At 34.4% G+C, this 23,984-nt stretch overlaps 6 protein-coding genes, 1 long non-coding RNA gene and 1 other non-coding gene across 9 annotated transcripts; 3 read left to right on the forward strand and 5 right to left on the reverse strand.

Annotated features, from left to right (window-relative positions):
• LOC104720079 lies at window positions 2,897-3,970 on the forward strand. Its single transcript, XM_010438051.1, has 2 exons — window positions 2,897-3,456; window positions 3,838-3,970. The coding sequence occupies exons 1-2, from the start codon at window positions 2,897-2,899 to the stop codon at window positions 3,968-3,970; spliced, it is 693 nt and encodes a 230-aa protein (XP_010436353.1).
• TRNAS-GCU lies at window positions 6,071-6,152 on the reverse strand. Its single transcript has one exon. It is a non-coding gene; the product is annotated as a tRNA-Ser (tRNA).
• LOC104717305 (AFP homolog 2) lies at window positions 7,550-9,578 on the forward strand (the record flags this gene model as incomplete). Its single annotated transcript, XM_019231393.1, is given in 3 exon segments — window positions 7,550-7,626; window positions 7,896-8,865; window positions 8,948-9,578. Coding segments are annotated over 2 exon segments (1,266 nt in total). The 3' UTR covers window positions 9,322-9,578.
• Window positions 10,610-12,126, forward strand: LOC104717306 (E3 ubiquitin-protein ligase ATL42-like). The gene has a single exon (XM_010434854.2). The coding sequence runs from the start codon at window positions 10,695-10,697 to the stop codon at window positions 11,997-11,999; it is 1,305 nt and encodes a 434-aa protein (XP_010433156.1). The 5' UTR covers window positions 10,610-10,694; the 3' UTR covers window positions 12,000-12,126.
• LOC104717307 (casein kinase 1-like protein 3) lies at window positions 13,636-16,925 on the reverse strand. The gene is made up of 14 exons (XM_010434855.2): window positions 16,731-16,925; window positions 16,583-16,623; window positions 16,293-16,362; window positions 16,051-16,199; window positions 15,855-15,950; window positions 15,703-15,773; window positions 15,531-15,592; window positions 15,386-15,449; window positions 15,171-15,255; window positions 14,961-15,087; window positions 14,778-14,854; window positions 14,579-14,636; window positions 14,365-14,501; window positions 13,636-14,160 (listed from the first exon to the last, which is right to left on the reverse strand). The coding sequence occupies exons 1-14, from the start codon at window positions 16,804-16,806 to the stop codon at window positions 14,023-14,025; spliced, it is 1,251 nt and encodes a 416-aa protein (XP_010433157.1). The 5' UTR covers window positions 16,807-16,925; the 3' UTR covers window positions 13,636-14,022.
• LOC104717308 lies at window positions 17,187-18,830 on the reverse strand. 2 transcript variants are annotated; one of them, XR_756188.2, is made up of 3 exons: window positions 18,609-18,830; window positions 18,304-18,374; window positions 17,187-18,201 (listed from the first exon to the last, which is right to left on the reverse strand). It is a non-coding gene; the product is annotated as an uncharacterized LOC104717308 (long non-coding RNA). The 2 variants fall into 2 exon arrangements; XR_756187.2 differs by having other exon boundaries at window positions 17,187-18,374.
• Window positions 19,392-21,248, reverse strand: LOC104717310 (probable xyloglucan endotransglucosylase/hydrolase protein 26). Its single transcript, XM_010434856.1, has 4 exons — window positions 21,045-21,248; window positions 20,824-20,924; window positions 20,533-20,726; window positions 19,392-19,935 (listed from the first exon to the last, which is right to left on the reverse strand). The coding sequence occupies exons 1-4, from the start codon at window positions 21,202-21,204 to the stop codon at window positions 19,524-19,526; spliced, it is 867 nt and encodes a 288-aa protein (XP_010433158.1). The 5' UTR covers window positions 21,205-21,248; the 3' UTR covers window positions 19,392-19,523.
• LOC104720080 (probable xyloglucan endotransglucosylase/hydrolase protein 26) lies at window positions 21,693-22,385 on the reverse strand. The gene is made up of 3 exons (XM_010438052.1): window positions 22,182-22,385; window positions 21,961-22,061; window positions 21,693-21,863 (listed from the first exon to the last, which is right to left on the reverse strand). The coding sequence occupies exons 1-3, from the start codon at window positions 22,339-22,341 to the stop codon at window positions 21,693-21,695; spliced, it is 432 nt and encodes a 143-aa protein (XP_010436354.1). The 5' UTR covers window positions 22,342-22,385.

The following is a 23,984-nucleotide window of genomic DNA, read 5'->3' on the forward strand; positions in this document are numbered from 1 at the left end:
ATTTATTTTATTTTTAGTTATAATTTTATTTTAATGTATGAATTAAATGTATTGTGTTAATTGGGTCTTAAATATTATTTAAAGCAATTAAACAATTAGAAATCAAATAAAAAAAAAGTATTAAATAAAAATCAACCAATAAGGAGAGACCAAAACCTTACTTTTATATATATGATTTATTTTATTTTTAGTTATAATTTTATTTTAATGTATGAATTAAATGTATTGTGTTAATTGGGTCTTAAATATTATTTAAAGCAATTAAACAATTAGAAATCAAATAAAAAATTAAAAAATTAAAAAATATTAAATGAAAATCAACCAATAAAGAAAGACCAAAACCTTACTTTTATATATATGATTTTTTCTAACTGATAGCGACATTTTCATTAAATTACACTATTTACCTATCAAATATAACACACAAAGTTTTCCTGGTGCCTAAAACATACTTTAATATATATATATATATATATATATATATATTTCGATTGTAATTCACTCGCTATCGAGGATTGTTATCCTTGTAAATTGTAATACATTCTAAAGAAAACTTTTGTCATGAAACTCAATTTTTTTCTTCAAAAAAAATAAGATTGGAAAAGAGAAGAAGCTATCAGAACGACATTGAAATAATGCTGACGGAGAATTAACGATTTTTTTTTAATCGATTTCTTCTGTTTTTCTTCTTGATTTACGTCTTGATTTTTAATCCTATTTATTTCACATGTGCAAGCAAATAGCATAATCTCGTTATCTTGTAAAAACTATTTTCTTTATGATTAAATATATAATATTATAAATAAAGAAATGAGTTGAAGATATATACGAGAAATCTCCTAACATGAGTTGATATATACGAGAAATCTCCTAACATGAGTTGGATTTAATTAGTTAGGGCATCCACAATGGGGGATATAGTTTTGGGGTTGTTAAATTTTTTAATTAATATAATTTGTATTTTTGGTTAAATAAGAACTTTGGGTATTGTAATTAAAATGTACCCCTTCAATGGTGGGTTATAATATTAAGGCTTTTAATTTGATTTTTTTTTTTGAAAATAAATAAATTAAAATAGAATATAAAATTATTGCATTGCATAACATATTAAACATAGAAAACATTAAAACATCATAAAATAGAATTACAAATCATAAAAAGTGAAAATGATTAATTGTATTTGTACAAATCATAACCAATTAAAAACAAAAAATAGAAAAGGAAGTCAAGATAAAGAAAACTCACCAACCTTGTGCGACAACATGTCATTAACAGTGACTCCAGCTGCTTCTCTAGAGCTTTAGTTCCCCAAGCCTCCCTGAACACCCGTGAAAGGACAAAAACACCTACTGCAGTATAACTGCAAATGAAATATTGGGTTGGCATATGAGAAACCGTTTGGTCGCCAACTCAGTTTGCAATCACCATAAAGAACTACATAACATCAGTTTGCAATCACTATAAAGTTTACCTCTTGGTCAGTCTTTTCGTTATCAAATTTAGGATAGATAGTGGCTCTGATCTGAGCATGACAATAAGTCGATTTGTCCACTGTAAAGTTCCATGTGACGTAGGCTTCCACACTAGATTTTTGTTGCTTGTTGTACTTAGACTCGGTAAGACTGGAACATTAGTGTTGCTTTCCGCAAGACTCAACCCACCAAATTGATTGTTTATTGCTTCTGCAACAACGGATACAAAACGATCATTAGTGTCCCCTTCCTGCAATGTTCGGCCCATTCCTTTAATGCCTTCTGATCATCATGCAGTTCAAATAACAATTGAATCAAATATAAAAGATATGTCAGCACATTACTCAACATGACACTGACAACGATGTGATCACCGTTGTTATATTTGAGAAACAATGTGACAATACTTTGAATATATACATACACACATCAATATCCTGATCATCTTTCTGAGACCATTATAAAAGCACAAGCATTAAACACAACCCCCTAACCCTAAAGAGTCCAAAACACACAGTAGAATAGAAAACAGAGGAAAACCCTAACCTCTAAAGCGGATTAACCTTGGATATCATCAGCTGAAGCAATCGGCTCGGAATCAGTAGGGAAACAATCGAAATGGTGCCACCTGGTCACATTTACTATAAAATCCGACCCGACTTCCTATTACACATACTTGAACATGACCAATTAACATTAGACTAAATGTTAAACCGACCAAAACACTCAAAACTGATGAAGAAACCAAACAAATCCAGTTTACAACTCACCTGGACCAATTTGTTCCGAAACGATTGCATTAGGAAATCATCTAGAGGTCCTGGCTTGTACTCCAATTTCGAAGCTCCTTCATCTTATTTAACCTGAGTATCATCAAAATTGCAAATCAAACATCTATATATGTGCGTCTATGTACAAAATTGGTGAAGTTATTCGTAAAAATTCAAAATTGGAACCACCTCTGATGACTCAGAGATTTGGAAACGAACACGCCGAATGAATTTGGGACTTCGTATGATTGACTGTGAGCTGGAGAAGACGATGAGCTGGAGAAGACGATAGTGCTCGTCGGAGGAGGCAGAAGAAAGATGGCCATTACTTGATTCAGAGAAAAATCAATCGACTATCAAAAAAATGTTCTCTCTAATTGGTTTGCCCAAACAAATGAGTGACACGTACGGTCTCTTATTATCAGTATACTAAATAAGAGGCACTCTTTTTTTTTCTTTGATATAACTGATTAACTTTTTTGCTTCTTTTCAGTTAAAACTCCTCTAAAAACCCCCATTAGAGATGACCTTAGAAGTTGTAAACCCAATCCCAAGTGAAATAAAATAATAAAAAAAAAAGTGGAGAAGCTCTATATATAATACTTAGATACAAACTTCTATCATCATGCAGAAACTTAAGCTTGATATCCAACTATGTCTATGGCCATAAAGTTCTTCACCCTTTTCTTCTTCTTCCTTTTCGTTGAATCATCCACCGCAAAAAATATCCAGAGTGAGTTTTTCTATAAGGTCGGCGACGATGGAAGACTAACACTGAGGACACCACATGAATTATCAGGGAACGAATATGTCCATATGTTTGTAAGGAAGATGGAAGATTTGCAACGTGAAGCAGACGAGAAATACCCGCTCTGGAAATCTACAAATTACTTGGAGCGATCTTTGTTTCTTCTGAAGAAAGCTCAGGAATTTGTTGAGCTTTGGGACGAGCGGCGGAAGAGCCAAATTTCGGGAAACTCATATCTATACCTTGCCTTGCGCAACAAGGTTCAATGTGACTTGTGGCCTGTACTCTATGATTACTGTCGTCAATCTGAGGGCACAAATATCTTGACGTACATGATGTATGATTTTTGTCGTCAATCTGAGGGTGCAAATCTCCTCAAGTACATGACATATAGCCTCAGTCCAGAAGCTGCAAATGGTTTAGTTCCTCCATTGATTAATTATTCTAGTCCATGTTTCCCAGTTAGGTTTTTTTGTAGGTCTTTCGTTTTGGTTTAGAGGCTTATTTTATTTTCTTTTGTTCCCCTTTTAATTTTTATTTTTCTTTTATTCACTGTCTCCAACGTTTTTTGTAGTGAGGAAGCTAAGGACAATATTTTTAACAACTAAAATATTGAAATAAACAAAAAAATATTGGAAAATATTACATAGCAGATATTACAAAATGATTTATTGATTCAATTAGACAAAACAAAGAAAAAGTGCCGAGTCGTTTAAGATGGACATCACCAAAAATTTTAAGAAATAGTTTCCCCGCCCCCAAACCTACCTTTGCTGGTGTAATCGAGTGGTGAGGCGATTTCATGTATCACAATGTATTTGGATACAAATATCTTTGGATTCGTTAGCCGAATACCGTCAAGCTCAAGCGGTAAAGTTTTCATGATGATAACAGAGGTTCACGGGATTAGAGTTGATAGACGATTGTGCACTGCCTTGGAACGCAAGTCGGAGAAGAGGAGTATTTGTGGTACAATGTGATAGGCTGCGACAATTTTATATATTGGATTTTTGTAGAGCAATAAAACATATATAGCTGTTTATACAGTTTAATTGCTATTTTCTAGGGTCATGGGATCTCATACCTAAATCTAGAATAATTATCAAAGATTATGAAACAGTACATATATACTACTCAAGATCAATTAAGAGTACGGAAGCTTTGGACCAATTAACCACTATAAAATGGTTACATTTACAAACATATCCAAACTGTAAATTTCAGTAACTATTTATTTTCAAATTCAACTAAGAGTGAACCGTATTTGTGAATATTTTAAATATATATCATCCTTATTACATTGCAAATATTGCAAAATGATTTACTGATTTAACTTGGTTCAATTAGACCAATAAACAAAGATTTTGATATGTATAAATGCCAATTAGACCAAAATAATCGTGTTAAGATTTTGTACAAATATATCTTGCTGAAAATTCTTGATTAGCCTTAATCAAATAATTAATTTACTCCATGGACATTATTTTCACTTTACTCGTGAAGATTACTTTCAAAGCAGAAAAGTCAAGCAAAGTCATGAAATAAATCGTTTTGATTCAGTTCACCAAATTACCGAGAACCTATAATCAACATGTAATACTAACTTTGGAATGAGAAATACTTTTTAGGTTAAGAAAACAGATCAATATCAACAATTTAACGAATAATATACATATAGATATAGTTCTGGTTTTAATATTGTAAAGCATATAAAATATTTACTATTCCCCTAATTAAAAAAAATTATATATCTTTTCATGCCTACAAGTCTAGTAACATATTTACATAATTAATATATAGCTCGTTTAACACTATGTGTATGGGTAAGTGTACATCCACATATCCTATCATAAAAATTTTAGTTTTTGTGTCAAATGGTCAACAATAAAACTACTCCCTCTGTTTATTATTAATTGTCGTTTTAGAGTTAAAATTTTGTGTTTTACTTGTCATTTTAAATTTCCAATTAAAATATTTTGTAAATATTCCAACTTTATCCAACTGTTTAATGTTTTAACTAATTAAAAAATTAGAAAATATATTTAAAAGGAATAAAACAATAAAATTAATAATTTTCTTAATCTGTATGAGAGAACCTTAAACGATAATTAATAACAAACGGAAGGAGTATTATTTTGTGAATTTTGATTCGAGGAATTTATGATACCAGTATACCACTTAGTGATATTTGAAGTATATAAATTCATCGGCAAATTGTAATATATTTGTAGACAGTAAATTAATTTTTCAATGACAGTTATTACACCTAGATTTGAGTTAGTGGGTACATAAAACTAAAGAATTACTTATGCATACTGGTTTCGGTTTTGAAAGGCAAAATAGATGAATTATTTATATTTGCATTTTAGAAAAGTGAAAGAATCTTAAGAAACTAATTTATATATACATATGTTTGTAGCGCACAAATTCTCAATTAGTGTGATTTCCTTCCATTCTCAATACATTTTAATATTCTACTCTTGTCATGTTTTTTAATTAGTTTTTTGTCATATTTATTATTATAGTTTTTTTCCATATTACTTCAGAAATGGTAAGAGACAAGAACTAGAAACATAAAATGGGTTGGATAAGGAATCAAAGACGGCATGGTATAATTACTTTGTAACATGTTAACTTATTTTTTGCATGAACAAATCAACAGTTGATTGGTGATCACTTTTGGGTTTGACAGATATTTGTTGGAGTATTGTAAGAGTAGAGCTCATAAACGGTTTTTATTCTATGTATGATGAAGTGTACAATGATGACTATTCTGCTGAATTCTTAGTGGATTTTGTAATTATAGAGAAGAGAAATAAATCTAAAAGTTCATTTTGTCCACTTTCTATTTTTACTTTATTATTTATTTTACATGATCATACCATGTTCGTACATAAAGAATAAAATTTTATAGAATAGACAAGATTATATCAACCGTATTATTACTTAAAATCTTTATAAGTTCCAACTAGACATAAAAAAAAAAAAATAGATTTGCTTTTTTTATTTAAAAAATACAAGCTTAAAACACAAGAATAACTATTTTAACAAACAGCAACAAAGGAAAAAAAAATTGTAATCGTCGCCTGAGAGATTCGAACTCTCGCGGGGAGACCCCATGTACTTAGCAGGCACACGCCTTAACCACTCGGCCAAAGCGACTTTGATGCCTGTTAAACAATTATAATATATTAGTATACTTCTGAACTTTGATATTTGAACATAATGATATATTATCTATGTCAACAAAATTATTATGAAGAAAGTGGGGAACTATAAATACTCATTTTATAATAAGTGGCCAAGTTTATATTATATCTTTACAAACGTATAAATATGTGGTTTTTTTTTTGTTCCTTACAAAAAAACTTATAAAAGCAATGAAAAATCATTTTGGTAGATGTGGAATAGTTATGGACTTGTTTCGACTTTTAAAGAAATTTGGGCCCATTGTTTTTCCTTCCATTCATACATTTTTTGGTTGACATAATGTATATATACGTATTATTTATTATTCATGATTACTGTATGACAGTATGGAAACATGTATTCAAATTTTTTCATACGTTTCTCACATCACTCTCTCTCAAGGTGATAATCCGCAATTGAATGTACAGTACACATATTTAAACGTAATCCACACATGTATTTATAAAATAAAGAAATCCATACAACTATATAAATAAAATTAATTAGAACTACATATGTATATAATAATTATGTCTATATATGGTAATGGTAGTTATGGTGTATCATGTAGCTAAAATAAGCACAAGATACACATGGGACTAAATAAATCGAAACAAAATTATAATAATAGTAATAAAAAAATAAAATAAAATAAAAACTATGAAAGGAAAAGGAAATGGTCCGTACTTAAAAAAAAAAACTCTAGTCCCCCGAACCGAACCCGAAGAAGCCCCCAAATCGCTGCTGTCTGAGTGCGGGACTGCTGCAAACTCTCCAGGAGCCACGCCGCGGAGCTTTAGGGTTTAATTCTCTGATCATCTCTCTTCCCCTTTGTGTGTTTTTTTTTTTATTATTATTATTATTATTATTCAGGTATCATCATCATCATCATCTTCTTCTTCTTCTTAGTTGATTCTGATTGTGATTGGAAATTAAAAAAAAAAAAAAAATCTTTAATTTGAGCTGATTTGGCACTATCTCTGCTGTCTTGTTTTTTAGGGTTCATCTGAATCGCGTCTAGGGTTATTGATTTCAATCTTTCTATAGAGTTTGTGATATTCTGATGTGATTTCTTGATTAAAGATTACTGAGTTTTCTTGTTTTCTGAAATTGGTGCTTCTTCAATACCTCGTTTTAGCTGACAGATCTTTGCTTAATTGTCTAGATCTTATACTATCTCTCCGGTTCTTCTGGGTTTTGATTTTTTTTTTTTAAGTTTTAGCTGAGATAGGAGTGTGACTGTGTGATGACTGATGAATGGTTTGTTTCCTTTTTTAGTTTATACTTCAAAATGGAAATTATTTTGAATCCTAAGTTTTAGGAATGGTTCTTCTTTTTTTTGTTGTTGTCACAGAACCCACAAGGTACCGTACTGTTAAGGAAGTGACAAGGAGGTTCTGAGAAATTGCTTGCTGGGACTGTTTCTTTCAATGGTTTTGTTTCTAAGGTACATTTACGAGTCCCCATGTTTCTCAAACTAGTTGTTCTGGTAGCTTTGCTTTGTGATATGTTAGGATTGAATTTGGCGAGAATGTGCCCGTTTGTTACTGTGTTTCTACTTGCTAGTTGAGTAGATGTCATTACCACCATAAATTCAGTACAAGTTTACTTCCACAGCCATCTATGATTCTCAAAGTTCCTAACTTTAGCTCTTGTATTTAGAACCCGTTTGTTAGTTTTGGCTAACGATTGTTCTTGTGATGTATATTTCTTCAGATGATTATCAAGACTGTTGAGGATATCCTAAAGATCCATTGAGCTGCTCAGAGTTACTTAAAAATTTGACAAAAAAAAATGGAGGATGATAATGGGCTCGAGCTCAGCTTGGGTCTTTCTTGTGGAGGATCATCAGGAAAAGCTAAGGGTAACAACAATAATAATGCTGGAAGTTCCTCGGAGACTCACAGGGCAGAGGGAGGTGATCGAAGTGCTAAAGTGATTGATGACTTCAAGAACTTCCTCCATCCGACTTCTCAAAGACCAGCAGAACCGAGTTCTGGTTCTCAGAGAAGCGATTCGGGTCAACAGCCTCAGCAGAATTTCTTCAATGACCTCTCCAAAACTCCTACCACTGACGCTGAAGCTTCCACGAAATCTTTGTGGGTGGATGACGAGACAAGGAAAGAAGCAGGAAACAAAAGAAAGTTTGGGTTCCCGGGGATGAATGATGAAAAGAAGAAAGAGAAGGACTCGTCACATGTTGATATGCATGAGAAGAAGACAAAAGCTTCCCATGTTTCAACCGCGACAGATGAAGGATCAACAGCTGAAAACGAAGATGTAGCAGAATCTGAAGTTGGCGGCGGTTCTTCTTCCAACCACGCAAAGGAAGTGGTACGTCCTCCTACTGAGACAAACGTTGTGGACAACTTAATTGGTCAAAGGAGGAGCAGCCATGGCGGATCTGGCACCGAAGAGTTTACAATGCGCAGCATGAGTTACACTGTACCTTTCACAGTTCATCCTCAAAATGTCGTCACTAGTATGCCTTACTCATTACCGGCAAAAGAGTCTGGACAACACGCAGCAGCCACAAGTGTATTGCAACCAAATGCTAATGCTGGAAATATCCCAATTATGTTTGGATACTCACCGGTCCAGCTCCCTATGCTGGATAAGGACGGTTCAGGCGGGATTGTCGCGCTCTCTCAATCCCCATTCGCCGGAAGAGGTCCATCAAGCTCGGGTGAGTAAACCTTATCCTTGAAAAGGGCACTAAATCCATACTGCATAAATAATAACATCTTTTTGTTTTGTCTCCCAAAAAGCTACTGCTAAAGGCGAAGGAAAACAGCCTGTAGCAGAAGAAGGCTCATCTGAGGATGCATCAGAACGGCCAACAGGAGATAATGCAGCTTTCTCTTTCGACTTTTCAGCCATAAAACCCGGGATGGCAGCGGATGTGAAGTTTGGAGGATCTGGTGCACGTCCTAACCTACCGTGGGTTTCAACCACCGGTTCAGGCCCACACGGCAGGACAATCTCTGGGGTCACATACAGGTACAATGCAAACCAGATCAAAATCGTATGTGCTTGCCATGGCTTGCACATGTCTCCAGAGGAGTTTGTCCGGCACGCAAGCGAGGAGTATGTTAGCCCTGAATCATCCGTGGGAATGACTGCCGCGTCAGCTCACACCTGAAAAGATGTCTGAAATCGTGTAAACGTAACTACGTAAGGAAGGGTTTGTCATGAGTAATCTTTTTGGAATATACACTTATTTATGCTTACTCTCTCGCTCGGACCAAACCTCTCAAGCCAAAATTTTTATTGGAGCTTTCTGCTATGTTTTTGTAATCTTTATTTGTTCTTCTTCATCTCAACATTGTGTAAGCCTCTTCCTTTTTGTTTTTTGGTTTAAAGGAAATTATATATATCCACAACATTATCGTTATGATTTATTCTTTTTGAAGAACAATATTTTGTCACTTTTAGTTAATAAAGTCATAATGTTGCGGTTAAATTCTATGTCAGTGTTCAATCATAAACCCGAAATACTAATTAGTTTATTAATTGAAACAAATCTAAGATTATTGGTTTGTGTAATTGAAAGACTAAAATAGTAAAGCATGAAACCCATCACTCAATCATGAAAAATGCAACTTTGACTTTTCTTTTTTTTCCCCATGGCGATTTCGTGCAGCTGGTGGTTGACTTTTCTCTTATTCATCCGAGCGAATATAGCAATTATATTCATACTTCATTACCATTTTAATCTGTCACAATTCATTAAACATTTATATTAGTATACTTAGTAGAATAACTCCCATCACGAAACCATACTAAGGGAGTTCCATGACTTATATTAGTTTTTGAAGAAACAATATATATAGTGCTTCTCTTGGACCATGGTTTAATGATTTATCAAGAAGTTGGAAAACCATGGACCATGGTTCGAATCTCTTCTTATTGCTACTTGTTTCAATCAAACCATAATTACACGAACGAACGATCTAGAAAAACGTATAATAATATTTGATATTAGTTTTCTGAAACAGTTAAGATGAAATATTTTTTTTCTTCTTCTAAATAGCAAAATATAAATCGTATAACAAAAATACAATGAACTGAATTGAAAAGAGATTTGGTTTTATTTTGTACCTTAATTATTTTTTATTGTTGGTAGACCCAAAAAAAAAAAAAATACTAGTCCAAATGTGTGATGCAAGGTTTCAAATTTGTATTTTAATGAATGATAAATACGTCCCAATCAGTATACAAATAAAATATACCACTAAATATCATCAAAATGAGGTATGAGAATAACAGCCCACCGAATGATAAAATTGTTTTAAATTAAAAAAGACAATAATAAAATAAAAATAAAAAGCAAATAGCATACAAAAATGTTGTCACGTAGGTGACGTAATTATATTAATTTACATCTAAAGAGAAAATTTATAAATCATTATCTCTCACATAATCTCCATTTTCATAAATATTTCAAACCCCACAAAAAAAATCAAGAAACAAAAGTTTCTCACGTATCGAAAGATCTTCTTTCATCTCCCTCCGATGTATCAAATCTTCTTCTTCTTTCTTCCACTCCTCCATAGTTATCACTATGTCTCTGCTCAGCCTCCTCCTCCGTTCAGAAACGGAGACCTCGTCGCCAATTTCGAACCGAGTTTAGCCGTCGTCACCGGCGTTCTTGCCATCATGTTCGCACTCACTTTCGTCCTCCTCGTCTACGCTAAGTGCTGCCACATAGATCTACGGTCAGGTTCCGACGACAGAAGAAGATACAATCGTCGGCTTCGTCAAGGAATATTCTTTAACCGGTCAACGGCCTCATCGGATCGATTCTCCGGTTTAGACAAAGCAGCAATCGAGTCTCTTCCTCTGTTTAGGTTCTCTGCTTTGAAAGGATCAAAACAAGGGCTTGAGTGTTCTGTTTGTTTGTCTAAATTCGAAAGTGTTGAGATTCTTAGATTGTTGCCTAAATGTAGACACGCTTTCCACATCGGTTGTATCGATCAGTGGCTTGAGCAGCACGCGACGTGTCCTCTCTGCAGAGATAAAGTCTCAATGGAAGAAGATTCCTCTGTTTTCAATTACGGAAACAGTTTCAGGTTCTTGAATCAGTCTGAGGTTGGAGAAGATTCGAGTTTGGAGCTTTACATCGAGAGAGAAGAAGAAGAGAGAAGACAAAGACAAGAACTTGGTGGGTCGTCGAGATTTAGCATAGGAGGGAGTTTTCGGAAGATTCTGAAGTTAGGTAATAAAGAGAAAACGTTACTTGATCAACAAGTGAATGATAAAGATGATAAGAAGCTGATGCATAAGTTCAATCATAGGATCGTTGTGTCGGATGTTGTGTTCAAGAATCGTTGGAGCAACGTTAGTTCGTCGGATTTGATGTTTTTGAACTCAGAGATGGTAAATTCGATTTCTAGCGAGAGATTCTCGTCCATGGATCGAGTGAAGAGTAAAGGAGATGAAGAGGATCAGACAGGTATCTTGGGGATCAAGGAAGAGATGGAAGCGAAGAGAATGTTGGAGAACAAGCTCACTTCTATGAAAACTATGTTATTGTCGGAAAAAGGAGACTCTAGTTCGAAATCTAGAAGCGTTATGATCGAACCAGGAAGAAGATCAGTGTCTGAGATCACTGCCGTTCCTAGACTAAGTATTGCGGTTCACGGAGATTGCAGCGGTTCAACCGCAGCCACTGCGTCTGCGTTACAAACCGGAGGGAATGAGACGGAGGAGAGAAGACGGCGTTTGTGGCTACCGATCGCTAGAAGAACAGCTCAATGGTTTGCTAACAGAGAAAAAAGACATCAAACTAACACAACATACCAACACTTTGATGTATAGTTTAGTTTCTTTATCTTTCTTCAAGATTTGTAATTCTTTGTCAGATTCAAATTTTTCTTTAGCTTTTTTTATTTTTGTTATTGACCCGAAAAATCGAGATTATGTTTAGAGAATTCTAATAAAGTTATACTCCATGGTAGTTAGATCAAAAGAAAATGGTTTGTGTAAGTAAATAAGATGGGTTTATAAATAAACAAAGCTTTGACTCTCATAATATAACAATTGGTTGAATTATTGCAGGATTTTATTTTAAAAAGAGCACAATAATTGTTTTCAATAAGTAGAACATGTCAGCTTACCTGGTTTTCAGAATAAAATGAACTACCCCTTGGTTTTGTCTCTTGATAGTTGTATTATTTGGTTTTGGACTAACATTACTAAAACATGTATATGATTACAAAAATACATATTAGTAGTTGGTCAACTAACTACTAACTATGTTATTTTAATTTCATAACAAACTAAATATATATACAAATTTATTCATTAATAAACATCTCAATTTGAAAGGAAGAAAAAACAAGTGCAAGAAAACTGAATCCAGGTTTTATATAAGCAATTACTTTGTAGTAGCTTACTTGAAAGTGATTATGAAAGCTAATCCCATTTTTAAAGCACTTTTCTTTTTAATTATTTAGTTCATTTTTTCCGTTAACAGTTACAGAATTATATCCACCAATCATATATATATATATATTATAAATATATAGATATTTATCATTATTGATGTGGGAATCTGACTCCTCTGAAATTTTCTTTTAATGATACTTATATACCACACTATACTTAAATTATATGTTTATTTTGTCATGCATAGAAGCGCATACACTATGCTATAATACACAATACAATAGGTAAATGAGGCCAAAGATTGTTGTTATGTAAAAAGGAAGTCATTGCATCATACATATCATATGGTCCAACTTATGACGTTTATGAATGGACACGCAATTCTAGTGTAAATTATTTAATCGAACCTAACGAAACTATTTTGTACTTTTTATAAGTGTTTTAGGTTTGCGACCCTCTCTTTTGTACTAGTGTGCTATCTCCCATTAGAGCTGGTGTATGCTCGAATTTTAGTAAAATATAATTTTGAGGATACATAAATACAAAAAATTAGGAATATATTAAAACAAATTTTGAAGAGTATATAATACTAGACATAGTAAAACGTCATGATGGGAAGAAATATAACACAAACTTGCTTTTAGTAGTTACACAATTGGATCTTCCCCCTATGCCCTAAGATATTGTTTCATCACAGCTGCATATAACAAACCTACACCTACCTCTTTGGGTGATGATGATTTCCTGATAGAGGGCAACAAATCGAGCTGTCTCATACGGCAGAAACATCGACCTTTTGACTGGCTCCATGAGCTTTTCTCACACATTTGTTCTTTTCCATATTAATTGCTCAGTCATTATCTCTGAGTTATTAACAAAATTTAACCCCCATGTTGACTCTAAAAATCTATACCTATTGAAAATAACAAGAATCAAACATGGGCGGCTGGGAAAGAAACCTGTGCACAACTGCTAAGCCTTTGAAGACATCTCAGCTCAAGCTTGTCTCTGGAATTTTCTGCAAAGAACGGTTTTATCCATTAACAAATGTATACATATATCAAGCTGCAGCACAAGGTTATTATTAAATCACATAGCACAGAGTATCTAAAAAAAATGATATATATGGATCACATAACAAGATTACACATCCGGTGTAAGAATTATACAAAAGGTTGGGGAAAATCTTGAATGAAAAGCAAACATACACTTCATGCCTTGTGTGTGTAACATAAAATGCTTCAGCGAACGCCTTCTTGTCCACAAAGTTCAGGGAATATACATACAAAGCATTTGCACTTTTCTTCCACCCAAAGGTGGAGATACAAAGGTGTTAGTGACACCAACTTCTGATTTCTGCTGTAGTTGCAGAGGTGCGATAAGGGTGTGACTCAAATTCATTGTGCTTAATCTCAACTCACCATTTCAGAATAAAGCTACATTTTTCTTTGCATCATTTCTCTGGAGACATGAAAGAGGAAGTCCAGCCGCCTGTTCTATTCCCACTTCCATACCCAGAATTTGAAGTTTCAGGTCCGACATTTCTTTTTGAGGTACCGGCAGGAGATAGTGAAGTGGATGGCATGTTCATCTGCAATGGGTTATCAGCAAGATAATAGTCATATCTCAAAGATCAATATCAAGTTTGCATAGTATAATTAACTGACAATCCAAAACGGTTAAAAGCTTTTTTTAGGGATTTAGGAAGTGTTCTGGGAGCAACACAATTTGCAGGTAAGACATGCTGACACAAGCGACGAGTTGCAGAACAAAACAGTTATTTGGAAATGCATACATTCTTGTGGACGGGGTGATCAAAACCCACATTCCTCCCTATAGCAGTATTATTATTTATCTGCGGGCTTGGACCAATGGCATTAGTCGATCTGACACGTTCAGAGGCCTCGGCTTCATAAGAAATATTTGGTCCTCCTGCCAAACAGAGCGTCAGAAATTTGAAGATAAACAATTGTAACAACAAACCAAACAACCCATTAACTAGAGCTTACCCCGATGGTTGGTGGTGTCCACTGGCATTGCACGAGCGCTGCTAGAACCGGGAACTGCCTGCAGTACAAAGGATATATATTTGTTAGAAAATAAAACGAAAGGTGACAGCAGGAAACTTATGATCAAAGGAACCTTCTTTACAAGTGAAAAGAACAAGCAAATACTTAAGATGGAGGAAAAAAAACCGAAATTCTATACCTGAGACTGATTTCTAGATTTCTGTGCTTGTTGATACTTTATTATAGTCCAGTCAAATATATAGTCGAATTCATATCCTGAAAAGATAACATTTAACAGAGTAAGGTAGGTAAATTGATTGCAGGGAAACCCATCAGCTGAGGGAATTAAAAAGATGAAGAAGATATGTCTTTTACAAAGTACCTTCTCGTGAAAACAAGTCACGAAAGAGCCGCTTCAAGAACCCATAATCAGGGCGCTGATCAAATGTCAGTGTGTGGCAGTAATGAAAATATGAAGCAAACTCCACAGGGTGACCTTTGCATAAAACCTGCAACGGATGGGATATGGATTATTTAATAGAACGAGGAGTAACAAAAATAAAATAAAAACTCATCACACAGGGAAACAGACCTCAATAGGAGTTGATATCTTCTTCTCACAGATTTTATCATACTTTTGCTTCTTATCAACAGCCTTAAGACCCTGCCATGGAAGACTAAAAAAGGAGGTTCATCAAAATAGGAACACAAGAAACAATTTAAGTAAATCTATAAAAAGAAGGAATAACAATACCCTGCAAAAACACAATGTTAGCTAGTTTCTTGCAAGTCAAAAAGCCAACACACCTTCCTCTTAGGAAATACAAAAGCACATATCCCAACGATTCCAGGTCATCCCGTCGACTTTGCTCTGTGAAAAAGAAACAAAAATATAAATCAGAAAAGGCGATTTACTTTACATTAAAGAGAAAAAATGGCAGCATCCCCTTACCAATTCCAAGATGTGTATTGCAACTTGCATATCGTGCAGTTCCTGTTAAGTTCTTGTTTTCCCTGAACATAGGCGAATAAAGCAATAAGTTGTATGATCTGACTGTAAAGCTTAAACAGAAACAGATGGAACACAAGATAGAAACAATATCATGACACATGGCCACAAATACCTGTAAGGGATGTGGCGGTTGGTGTTGGCATCACGATATCTTTTGGCAAGTCCAAAGTCAATTAGATAAACCTGAAAAAAAACAGAAACCTAGCAATCATACCATCCCCTTTTTTATCATTAGAACGAAGACAAGAAACTACAGAAGTATACCTGATTCGCTTTCCGGCCAAGTCCCATTAGAAAGTTATCTGGTTTTATATCTCTATGAAGATATCCTTTGGAGTGGACATATTCTATTCTTGTTAGCTGTAACAGCAAGATAAGTTTAGTCAACAAAAATGATCTGTACGTAAACAGCATCAACAACAAGACTTGACTAGACCCTTAGGAAAATCAAAATCCATACCATTTGATCAGCCAACAGCAAAACCGTCTTTGGTGAGAACTTCCTCCCACAATACACGAACAGATCTTCGAGACTCGGCCCTAACAAATCCATCACTAAAGCATTCTCTGTTCCATCCACTCCAAACCATTTTATGCGCGGGATCCCACCTGCAGAACACAAAATTAGCTAATACTGGTCAAGAAAACGCAACCAAACAACTACAGAATAAGAAAAGAAAAATAGGAAACAGAGAAGCATACTTCCTCCTTCAAGGATTCTGTAAAGCTTAGCTTCATAGAGAAGTTGAGGATGCTTTGTTTTACTGTTCTCCTGCAAATACAAAAAAAAAAAAAAAATTGAATTAAGGAGACAGTTGTTAGCTAAAAGTAGCTCAAAGCTTGCTTCACTGATCAATTCAGAGAATAACAAATTCAGAAAAATATCAATTCAAAGGAACATATGAATAAAGAGATTAAAAAAACAGAGCAGATCTCAAATTCAAATCTCCAGAAAAGGATTCGTCTCGAAGCTATCGAACTGAGAAACTTACGATCTTAACAGCAACGATCTCGAAAGTATCGACGTGCGTAGCTGCGAAAAAAACAAAAACAATCAGAAGACGCGTTAATTTGTTTTTCGAATCAAAGAGGAAGGAGAACTCGAGAAACAAAAGGAACGAAGAGAGAACACACACGCACCAAGAAAAATCTCGCCGAAAGAACCACCGCCGATCTTTCTTCCGAGCTTGTACTTGCCGCCGATGATACGTTCCATGGCAAAGCTTTTGGATTCAAAATCGAATCTGGATCATGAGCAGAAGATAGAGATAAGGGGTTTTTTTTTTTTTCTTTTTAGGGTTGTTTTTATTAAATTGAGAAATTAGCGAGGAGACAACAAACATACACAAGGTATATTTTTTTTATTTTTTTTGTTTGACGCCGGTGACTGACTGACATGGACCCGGGGGCTTGAGTTGAGCCGTCTATAAAAAAAAAAAACATTTCTGTACACCTAACCACTGCGCCATTATGGGTCCGCCAATCTTTCGATACAATATCAAACCCGAGGGTATTATCGTAGTTTCTAATTGCCACAATGGTACGTTATTTGGTTTTCTTTTATGAAAAAAGGTTCCAAAATCTTAGCTACCAAAAAAAAATCAAATCCACAATCGTTAATTTCGAGGTGTGTACATTCCAATATTTGATTCTGGTTTTGGTACAGAATTTTTTTTTTTTCATTCCACAAAATCGAGTAAAAGAAAAATCAGGAGAAAAAAAAAAAAAGGAGAGTACAATGCTTCTCCGAGCATAACAACATAAGAAACCATCATCCCTTCTCGCTAGCTGCGACCTAAACGATGGTGAAGTCCACCAATTAAACCGTATGGTCGAGCGCATTGCTTGATGCTGACCCTGTCCTGTTGCAAGCAAGCTAATCTTGACTCAAGCCTTTGAAGACATCTCTGCTCAAGCTTGGTTGGCTCTTTATGTTTCTACAAATAATGTTGATCAAGCAACAAATCCAGTTTATGCCCCTTCAGCTGCTCAGGAAACTACACAGGAATATGAACAGAGTAAGTTAAAACAAAACTGATGAGAATGAATCACAAGAAAACCAAACTACAGGTCCCGTTGCAAGATTTTATACAAAGGTTTGAAGTCAGTCATTTTGGGAGAATCTTGAAAGAAATTAGTTAACATAATCTTCATGCCATATGTGTGAAACAGTAAGCTTTCCATGAAAAAGCTCCATTTCGATCATCAACCTCGTCTAGAAGAGCTTCCCCACTGCAGAATCTCAGTAAAAGTGCCCAAAAGGCACGTAATCTTTTTGCTCATCAGATCAGAAGAAAGGAAAACTACAATACATCTCTATGTAAATATCCTTTGGAATGTACATATTCTATATACTCTTGTCAGCTAGAAGCCCATCAGATGATCAATGTATTAGTAGTCAAGAGAACTGATAGCTAGTACTAGTATGACACAATTAATGCCCCCAGTTAAAAACTCATGCCAGACCATCTCATCAGCCAACATCAAAACCCTCTTTGGTGAGAACTTCCTCCCACAATTACACGAATAGATCTTCGAGACTTGGCCCTAACAAATCCATCACTAATGCATTTTCTGTTCCATACACTCCAAACCATCTTAGGAACTCCAACTGCAGACCACAGCCAACAGGTAACACAAAATTAGCATTGTACTGAATAATCAATCCCTCCAACAACTGCAGAATAAGAAAATATAGGACTCAGAAGCATACTTCCCTCCTTCAAGAACTCTGTATAGCTTGGCTTCATAGAGAAGTTGAGGATGCTTTGTCTTACTGTTCTCCTGCAATACAAAAATGATTTGGATTAAAAGCACCATCTAAGGGAGCTTAAAGCTTGCCTCACTGGTCAATTTAAAGTTAAAATCAATGCAAAGACACTAAGGGCAGAATGATCCAATCTTCAATTTCAACATTAGGAGGGAGGATGGTGAAAACCAAAACTAAAATTCAAATCGGATGTAAATGCAGCTTAATGCATGCTTAACAATTAAGGAAAAAAAAAAAAAAAAGCTCACCTTCTTTCTCCAATGGATGATTGTTGCATAAGGGCATGCCTGATGATGAGTGGTCAATAGACCCAGAAAGAAACATTTACTTGAGAAGCTCTCTGCTCTAGTATTGAAACTACTACTAAGTTTCAAACCCCTTAAAACACTACGTCACTGGCCAAACCTAGCTAATACAATTGGAATCGCTGTTTCTCACCGGCGGTGTTCAATGCTATTATCGAAGGAGGAGGGGAGCTACTATTTTGTTTTTTTTAGCCAATCACAAGGCTTTATTTCTTAACCACGCGCACAAAACGCGAGTTGCGCGAGTGTAGCCAATTCCTGTGGGTATTTCATTCGACGCTCTTCTTTCTCTAATTGGCCTCGCGTGACTTTTTTTTTTTTGGTTTCTTCTTTTCGAAACCAATGTAAACCGAATCAAAATCAATTGTAGTTTCAAAATCAATGTAAACCGAATCAAAATGAAGTTTGTTTGACAAAATCTACTTGACTAACCGTCTAACCCCGTGAGGACAGTTGAATCATCATGTTCACGGCATAGCTTTTAAAACACGAAATATTTATTATTTTTCCTAATTTTCAACCCAATAAAGATTTTTTATTATTTTCAGCAACACGAAATATATATATATATATATATATATATATATATTTTTTAATAGATAGTATACTGTATGTGAAACTAAGTCTGTTTATATATAATTTTTTTTACTTCGGTAAATTTCTCCAAAATGGATAAATTAGGGCCATGAATGTTTGGATTTTTTTTAGCTATATTTTTTTTTTTTGTATAAAAAGAAAATTACTTCTCCTTGTTTATTAAGATTGCACAAATTCAAGTTATAGATGAATCACACATGAAAGACAGAGAGATTTGGAAGAATGAATTATAAAAACAAAAAATGGAACTTTAATTATATATTAGAACTGCCTTTTGGAGCATTCCGGAGGCATAACACCTTTAAACCTGTTAGTGTCTTTGCAATAATCATAGATCATGAACCCATCTCTTATCGTTTGCATCCTCGTCAGCTGCGATGGAGTTAGTTGGCTAAACGATGGTGATGTCCACCAGTTAGACTGTACAGTTGTGTCTGCGCATTGCTTGATGCTGACCGGTCCCTGCCACAAGCATGCTCTTGCCTTGTACCTACGACCCTCGGCCACGAATGGTGCTAGTGTCCAGTTAGTCTTCACTCGTCCTCCTTGTGTTGCCCAATCGTCTGCGTTCCATAGACTCGCAAACACTTTCATTCCTTGCTTGTTTGGGTATGCGATTCCTTCTTTCTCGTAGTTCCTAAATACTCTGATAGGAGTTCCATCCACGAACCACCTATATCATAAGTTGTGTGGCATGTTTTATTTTATAGAAAAAACAAATCATGATAAGTATATGCAAAACAACGATGTTAAACATATCCAGTAGTGGATCTAGCCAAATTTGTCACCAGGTGCAAAAAACTATAAAATTGGAACATAGAGAGCGTCTAACCCCATGACCTCATTTTTAATATGGTGCATTCCTACCATTATGCCACTTTAACTTTAAGAATTCATGTATAAATTAAACGATTTATAATTTTATATGGTGCACATGCACCGCTCTTAAATAAGGTGGATCCGCCCCTGAACATATCACATTCATTTAAGTTAGGTTTTATACGTATGAGTCTCTACAAAATATGCAATCGTTTGAGATTCTCTCAAAAACCATAAGGTTATGAAAATGATACAAAATTTTATCAAGTGTGTACTTTACTGTTGATTTACATAAAGAAACCAAATATATCAATCTTAATGTTTTTTGCATGGTATTTCGTTGATATATATATATAGAAACCATTTATTTTTATTTTTGGTAAAAGAGAGAAAAGAAAGAGTTTTGTAAGACTTAATTAGAAAACTCCCTAATATATATCTAATTACTTACACAACTTCGGATGGGTTCCAATGGATGGTATAGTTGTGGAAACCAGTGGTTGGATTGAACCATGGCCGGAATTGTTGCTCGCGGTTTCCTTTCCCTTGAGCAAATATGTTGGTGTGGATTGTGTAAGGCTGACCAGTCGCATTCCCTAGGAACTCGAAGTCTATCTCATCGTGTGCACTTCCCGTAGATGATAACTAAAAAAAAAAAAGTTAATCCATCGTTAAATCACAAAAACACTAATTCTTTTTCGTATTTAATTTCTATAAAATTTAAGATATTAGTATTTTTTACGTAATAAGCTGCAACGGTTCCAGCAGAATTCCCTGGCACAAGTTTGATAAGCATTTCTACGCTTCCAAACATATGAGCCACCTTTGATCGAATAGCAGATCCTGCACACATAAACACACAAAACAGTTTTTAACGTTTTTTTATCAAGTTTTGTCATCAACTATAGATTAAAATGGATTGATTTTGAAGTTACGGTGTTATAATATTGTACTGTATGTTACCTGCAGATTTGTCTAGGACAAGGCGAAGGTTGTCACCAGTCATACCAATATGATCTTTACCCCATGTAACGATCATATTCTTCTTGAAGTCTGCCTTCACAAATGTCGCTAACGTGGCCACCAGAACGAACATTAACGTCTTCGCTCCGAGACCGGCCATTTGACGAATTTGATTGTTGTTTCAAATGTTTTGGATATGGGACTCTGTTTGATCACCATTTTGGTTATGAAGAGGGCTTCCTTTATATACCGAATTCGAAGTAAGATTTTTTGACGTAGTCTAAAAAAGTATATCATTTTGACAATGACGTGCACCTAATGAACTGTGTATGCATGAACTACACAACATAACAATTAGATCACTACATTCTTTTACATAAAAAAATGTTATCTTGAAAAGGTACTATGAATATGTATTTATCTCAATTTTTAATTACCAACATGTCGTTTTTTTATAATGAAATTCTGAAAAGAGAAAATAAGAAGTTTGACATTTGTTAGCTGGCTCACGCGGTTGTGGTAGAAGCAGAGGAATATACGTGAGGAAGACTACACTATGCCGTTGCCATCAACTTCTCTAATTCCTATCTCTATATTTTTTTCCTCATTCAGAATTTAACCAATACAATTTCGTTTTTTCATGCCATATCAAACAGAATTAAAATCAGAATTACAATCATGTAGCATATTGTTTTGGGTCAAAGCCGGNTTTCCTTTCCCTTGAGCAAATATGTTGGTGTGGATTGTGTAAGGCTGACCAGTCGCATTCCCTAGGAACTCGAAGTCTATCTCATCGTGTGCACTTCCCGTAGATGATAACTAAAAAAAAAAAAGTTAATCCATCGTTAAATCACAAAAACACTAATTCTTTTTCGTATTTAATTTCTATAAAATTTAAGATATTAGTATTTTTTACGTAATAAGCTGCAACGGTTCCAGCAGAATTCCCTGGCACAAGTTTGATAAGCATTTCTACGCTTCCAAACATATGAGCCACCTTTGATCGAATAGCAGATCCTGCACACATAAACACACAAAACAGTTTTTAACGTTTTTTTATCAAGTTTTGTCATCAACTATAGATTAAAATGGATTGATTTTGAAGTTACGGTGTTATAATATTGTACTGTATGTTACCTGCAGATTTGTCTAGGACAAGGCGAAGGTTGTCACCAGTCATACCAATATGATCTTTACCCCATGTAACGATCATATTCTTCTTGAAGTCTGCCTTCACAAATGTCGCTAACGTGGCCACCAGAACGAACATTAACGTCTTCGCTCCGAGACCGGCCATTTGACGAATTTGATTGTTGTTTCAAATGTTTTGGATATGGGACTCTGTTTGATCACCATTTTGGTTATGAAGAGGGCTTCCTTTATATACCGAATTCGAAGTAAGATTTTTTGACGTAGTCTAAAAAAGTATATCATTTTGACAATGACGTGCACCTAATGAACTGTGTATGCATGAACTACACAACATAACAATTAGATCACTACATTCTTTTACATAAAAAAATGTTATCTTGAAAAGGTACTATGAATATGTATTTATCTCAATTTTTAATTACCAACATGTCGTTTTTTTATAATGAAATTCTGAAAAGAGAAAATAAGAAGTTTGACATTTGTTAGCTGGCTCACGCGGTTGTGGTAGAAGCAGAGGAATATACGTGAGGAAGACTACACTATGCCGTTGCCATCAACTTCTCTAATTCCTATCTCTATATTTTTTTCCTCATTCAGAATTTAACCAATACAATTTCGTTTTTTCATGCCATATCAAACAGAATTAAAATCAGAATTACAATCATGTAGCATATTGTTTTGGGTCAAAGCCGGTCAAATTTAGTCCCTATAGTTTCATTTTCTAATCAGGTTTGATATAAGAGCTCGAGATTTTTCTCTTCGTTTCATAGGACTTTAAATCATTATTTTGTTTGTTTGGTTGCCTACTTTTGTCAAACGGATCATATATATCTAAGATAAGAAAACACATGTTAACTTATAAAAAAGGGCTGATTTATAAAATAGAGAAATCCAAGGTTATAATAAGCGTAACTGTTTTTTTTTTTACAAAAAAAAAATATTTATTTATATAAAACTTATGATCATTTAAGAAAATACTCAATTAGGCCTTTTTATATCACTTTCTCTTCTTCTTTTTGGGACAAATTAAATATCACTTGTTCATGACTAGTTTGTTTTGGCCTTTTGGGCATCAAACAAAGTCCAAGTTAAAGCCCTTTCGGACAAACATAGGATTAGCTATTAAGCATTGTGCGTCCAAATTATCAGACTGGAAGCAGGTTGAGTCCATTGAAATGTGCATTTGATTATATCCCATTTAGAATGAAAAAGCTGAATAACTTGATTAATTTTCGATTCGACTTTCAGATCTAATGTTCTGTTTGTTTTCGATTAACATGACAGAGATTGGGACATATACAGATTTGTATCTTCTCCATTCGAAAACATTAAAAAAATCGTCAACGGTGAACTATAACACTGTAAACAAAGATTACTTTAGATATATCAAATTTAGTTTAAAACATGATAAAAACGTTTCTTTTAAGGTTTTTTTTTTTTATGGTGCAAGTAATCAGATCTAGTGATTAATCAAGAATAATAACTTTCGGTGGGTGTTGAATAGTACTGAAATAGACAAATATAGTCATGATAAAGCTCGATCAATGGTAAATAGACAAATATTGTACGAGAAAAAAAAATTCATAATTATATATTCTAAACTTTTAGTTTCATTTTTTTCCATTTCTTGTCATTATTAGATCAATGACACCAATCTCAATCAGTCAAAGTTATTGTGTATCGCTTTTATTTTCAATCTATCAGTAGAGACCACAGAGACCAACCAATTGATAGATTCTTACATAAAGATTAAATTAAATCTTAATCACAAAAGTAATCAATCAACAT

This window comes from Camelina sativa, chromosome 10, assembly GCF_000633955.1.
Source record: "Camelina sativa cultivar DH55 chromosome 10, Cs, whole genome shotgun sequence".
NCBI lineage: Eukaryota > Viridiplantae > Streptophyta > Magnoliopsida > Brassicales > Brassicaceae > Camelina > Camelina sativa.

Bases quoted from the DNA above. Each gene is read 5' to 3' on its own strand.
- LOC104720079 (XM_010438051.1), top strand. From the start codon at position 2,897: ATGTCTATGGCCATAAAGTTCTTCACCCTTTTCTTCTTCTTCCTTTTC. The intron at 3,457-3,837 runs GTTTTTTTGTAG...TGGATTCGTTAG, and splicing joins AGTCCATGTTTCCCAGTTAG to CCGAATACCGTCAAGCTCAA.
- LOC104717307 (XM_010434855.2), bottom strand. From the start codon at position 16,806: ATGGAACGTATCATCGGCGGCAAGTACAAGCTCGGAAGAAAGATCGGC. The intron at 16,363-16,582 runs GTAAGTTTCTCA...TTGTATTTGCAG, and splicing joins AGATCGTTGCTGTTAAGATC to GAGAACAGTAAAACAAAGCA. The intron at 14,502-14,578 runs GTAAGCTCTAGT...TCTGTTTGGCAG, and splicing joins GGACACCACCAACCATCGGG to GAGGACCAAATATTTCTTAT.
- LOC104717306 (XM_010434854.2), top strand. From the start codon at position 10,695: ATGTATCAAATCTTCTTCTTCTTTCTTCCACTCCTCCATAGTTATCAC.
- LOC104717310 (XM_010434856.1), bottom strand. From the start codon at position 21,204: ATGGCCGGTCTCGGAGCGAAGACGTTAATGTTCGTTCTGGTGGCCACG. The intron at 20,925-21,044 runs GTAACATACAGT...TTATGTGTGCAG, and splicing joins TGTCCTAGACAAATCTGCAG to GATCTGCTATTCGATCAAAG. The intron at 20,727-20,823 runs GTAAAAAATACT...TTTTTTTTTTAG, and splicing joins GAACCGTTGCAGCTTATTAC to TTATCATCTACGGGAAGTGC.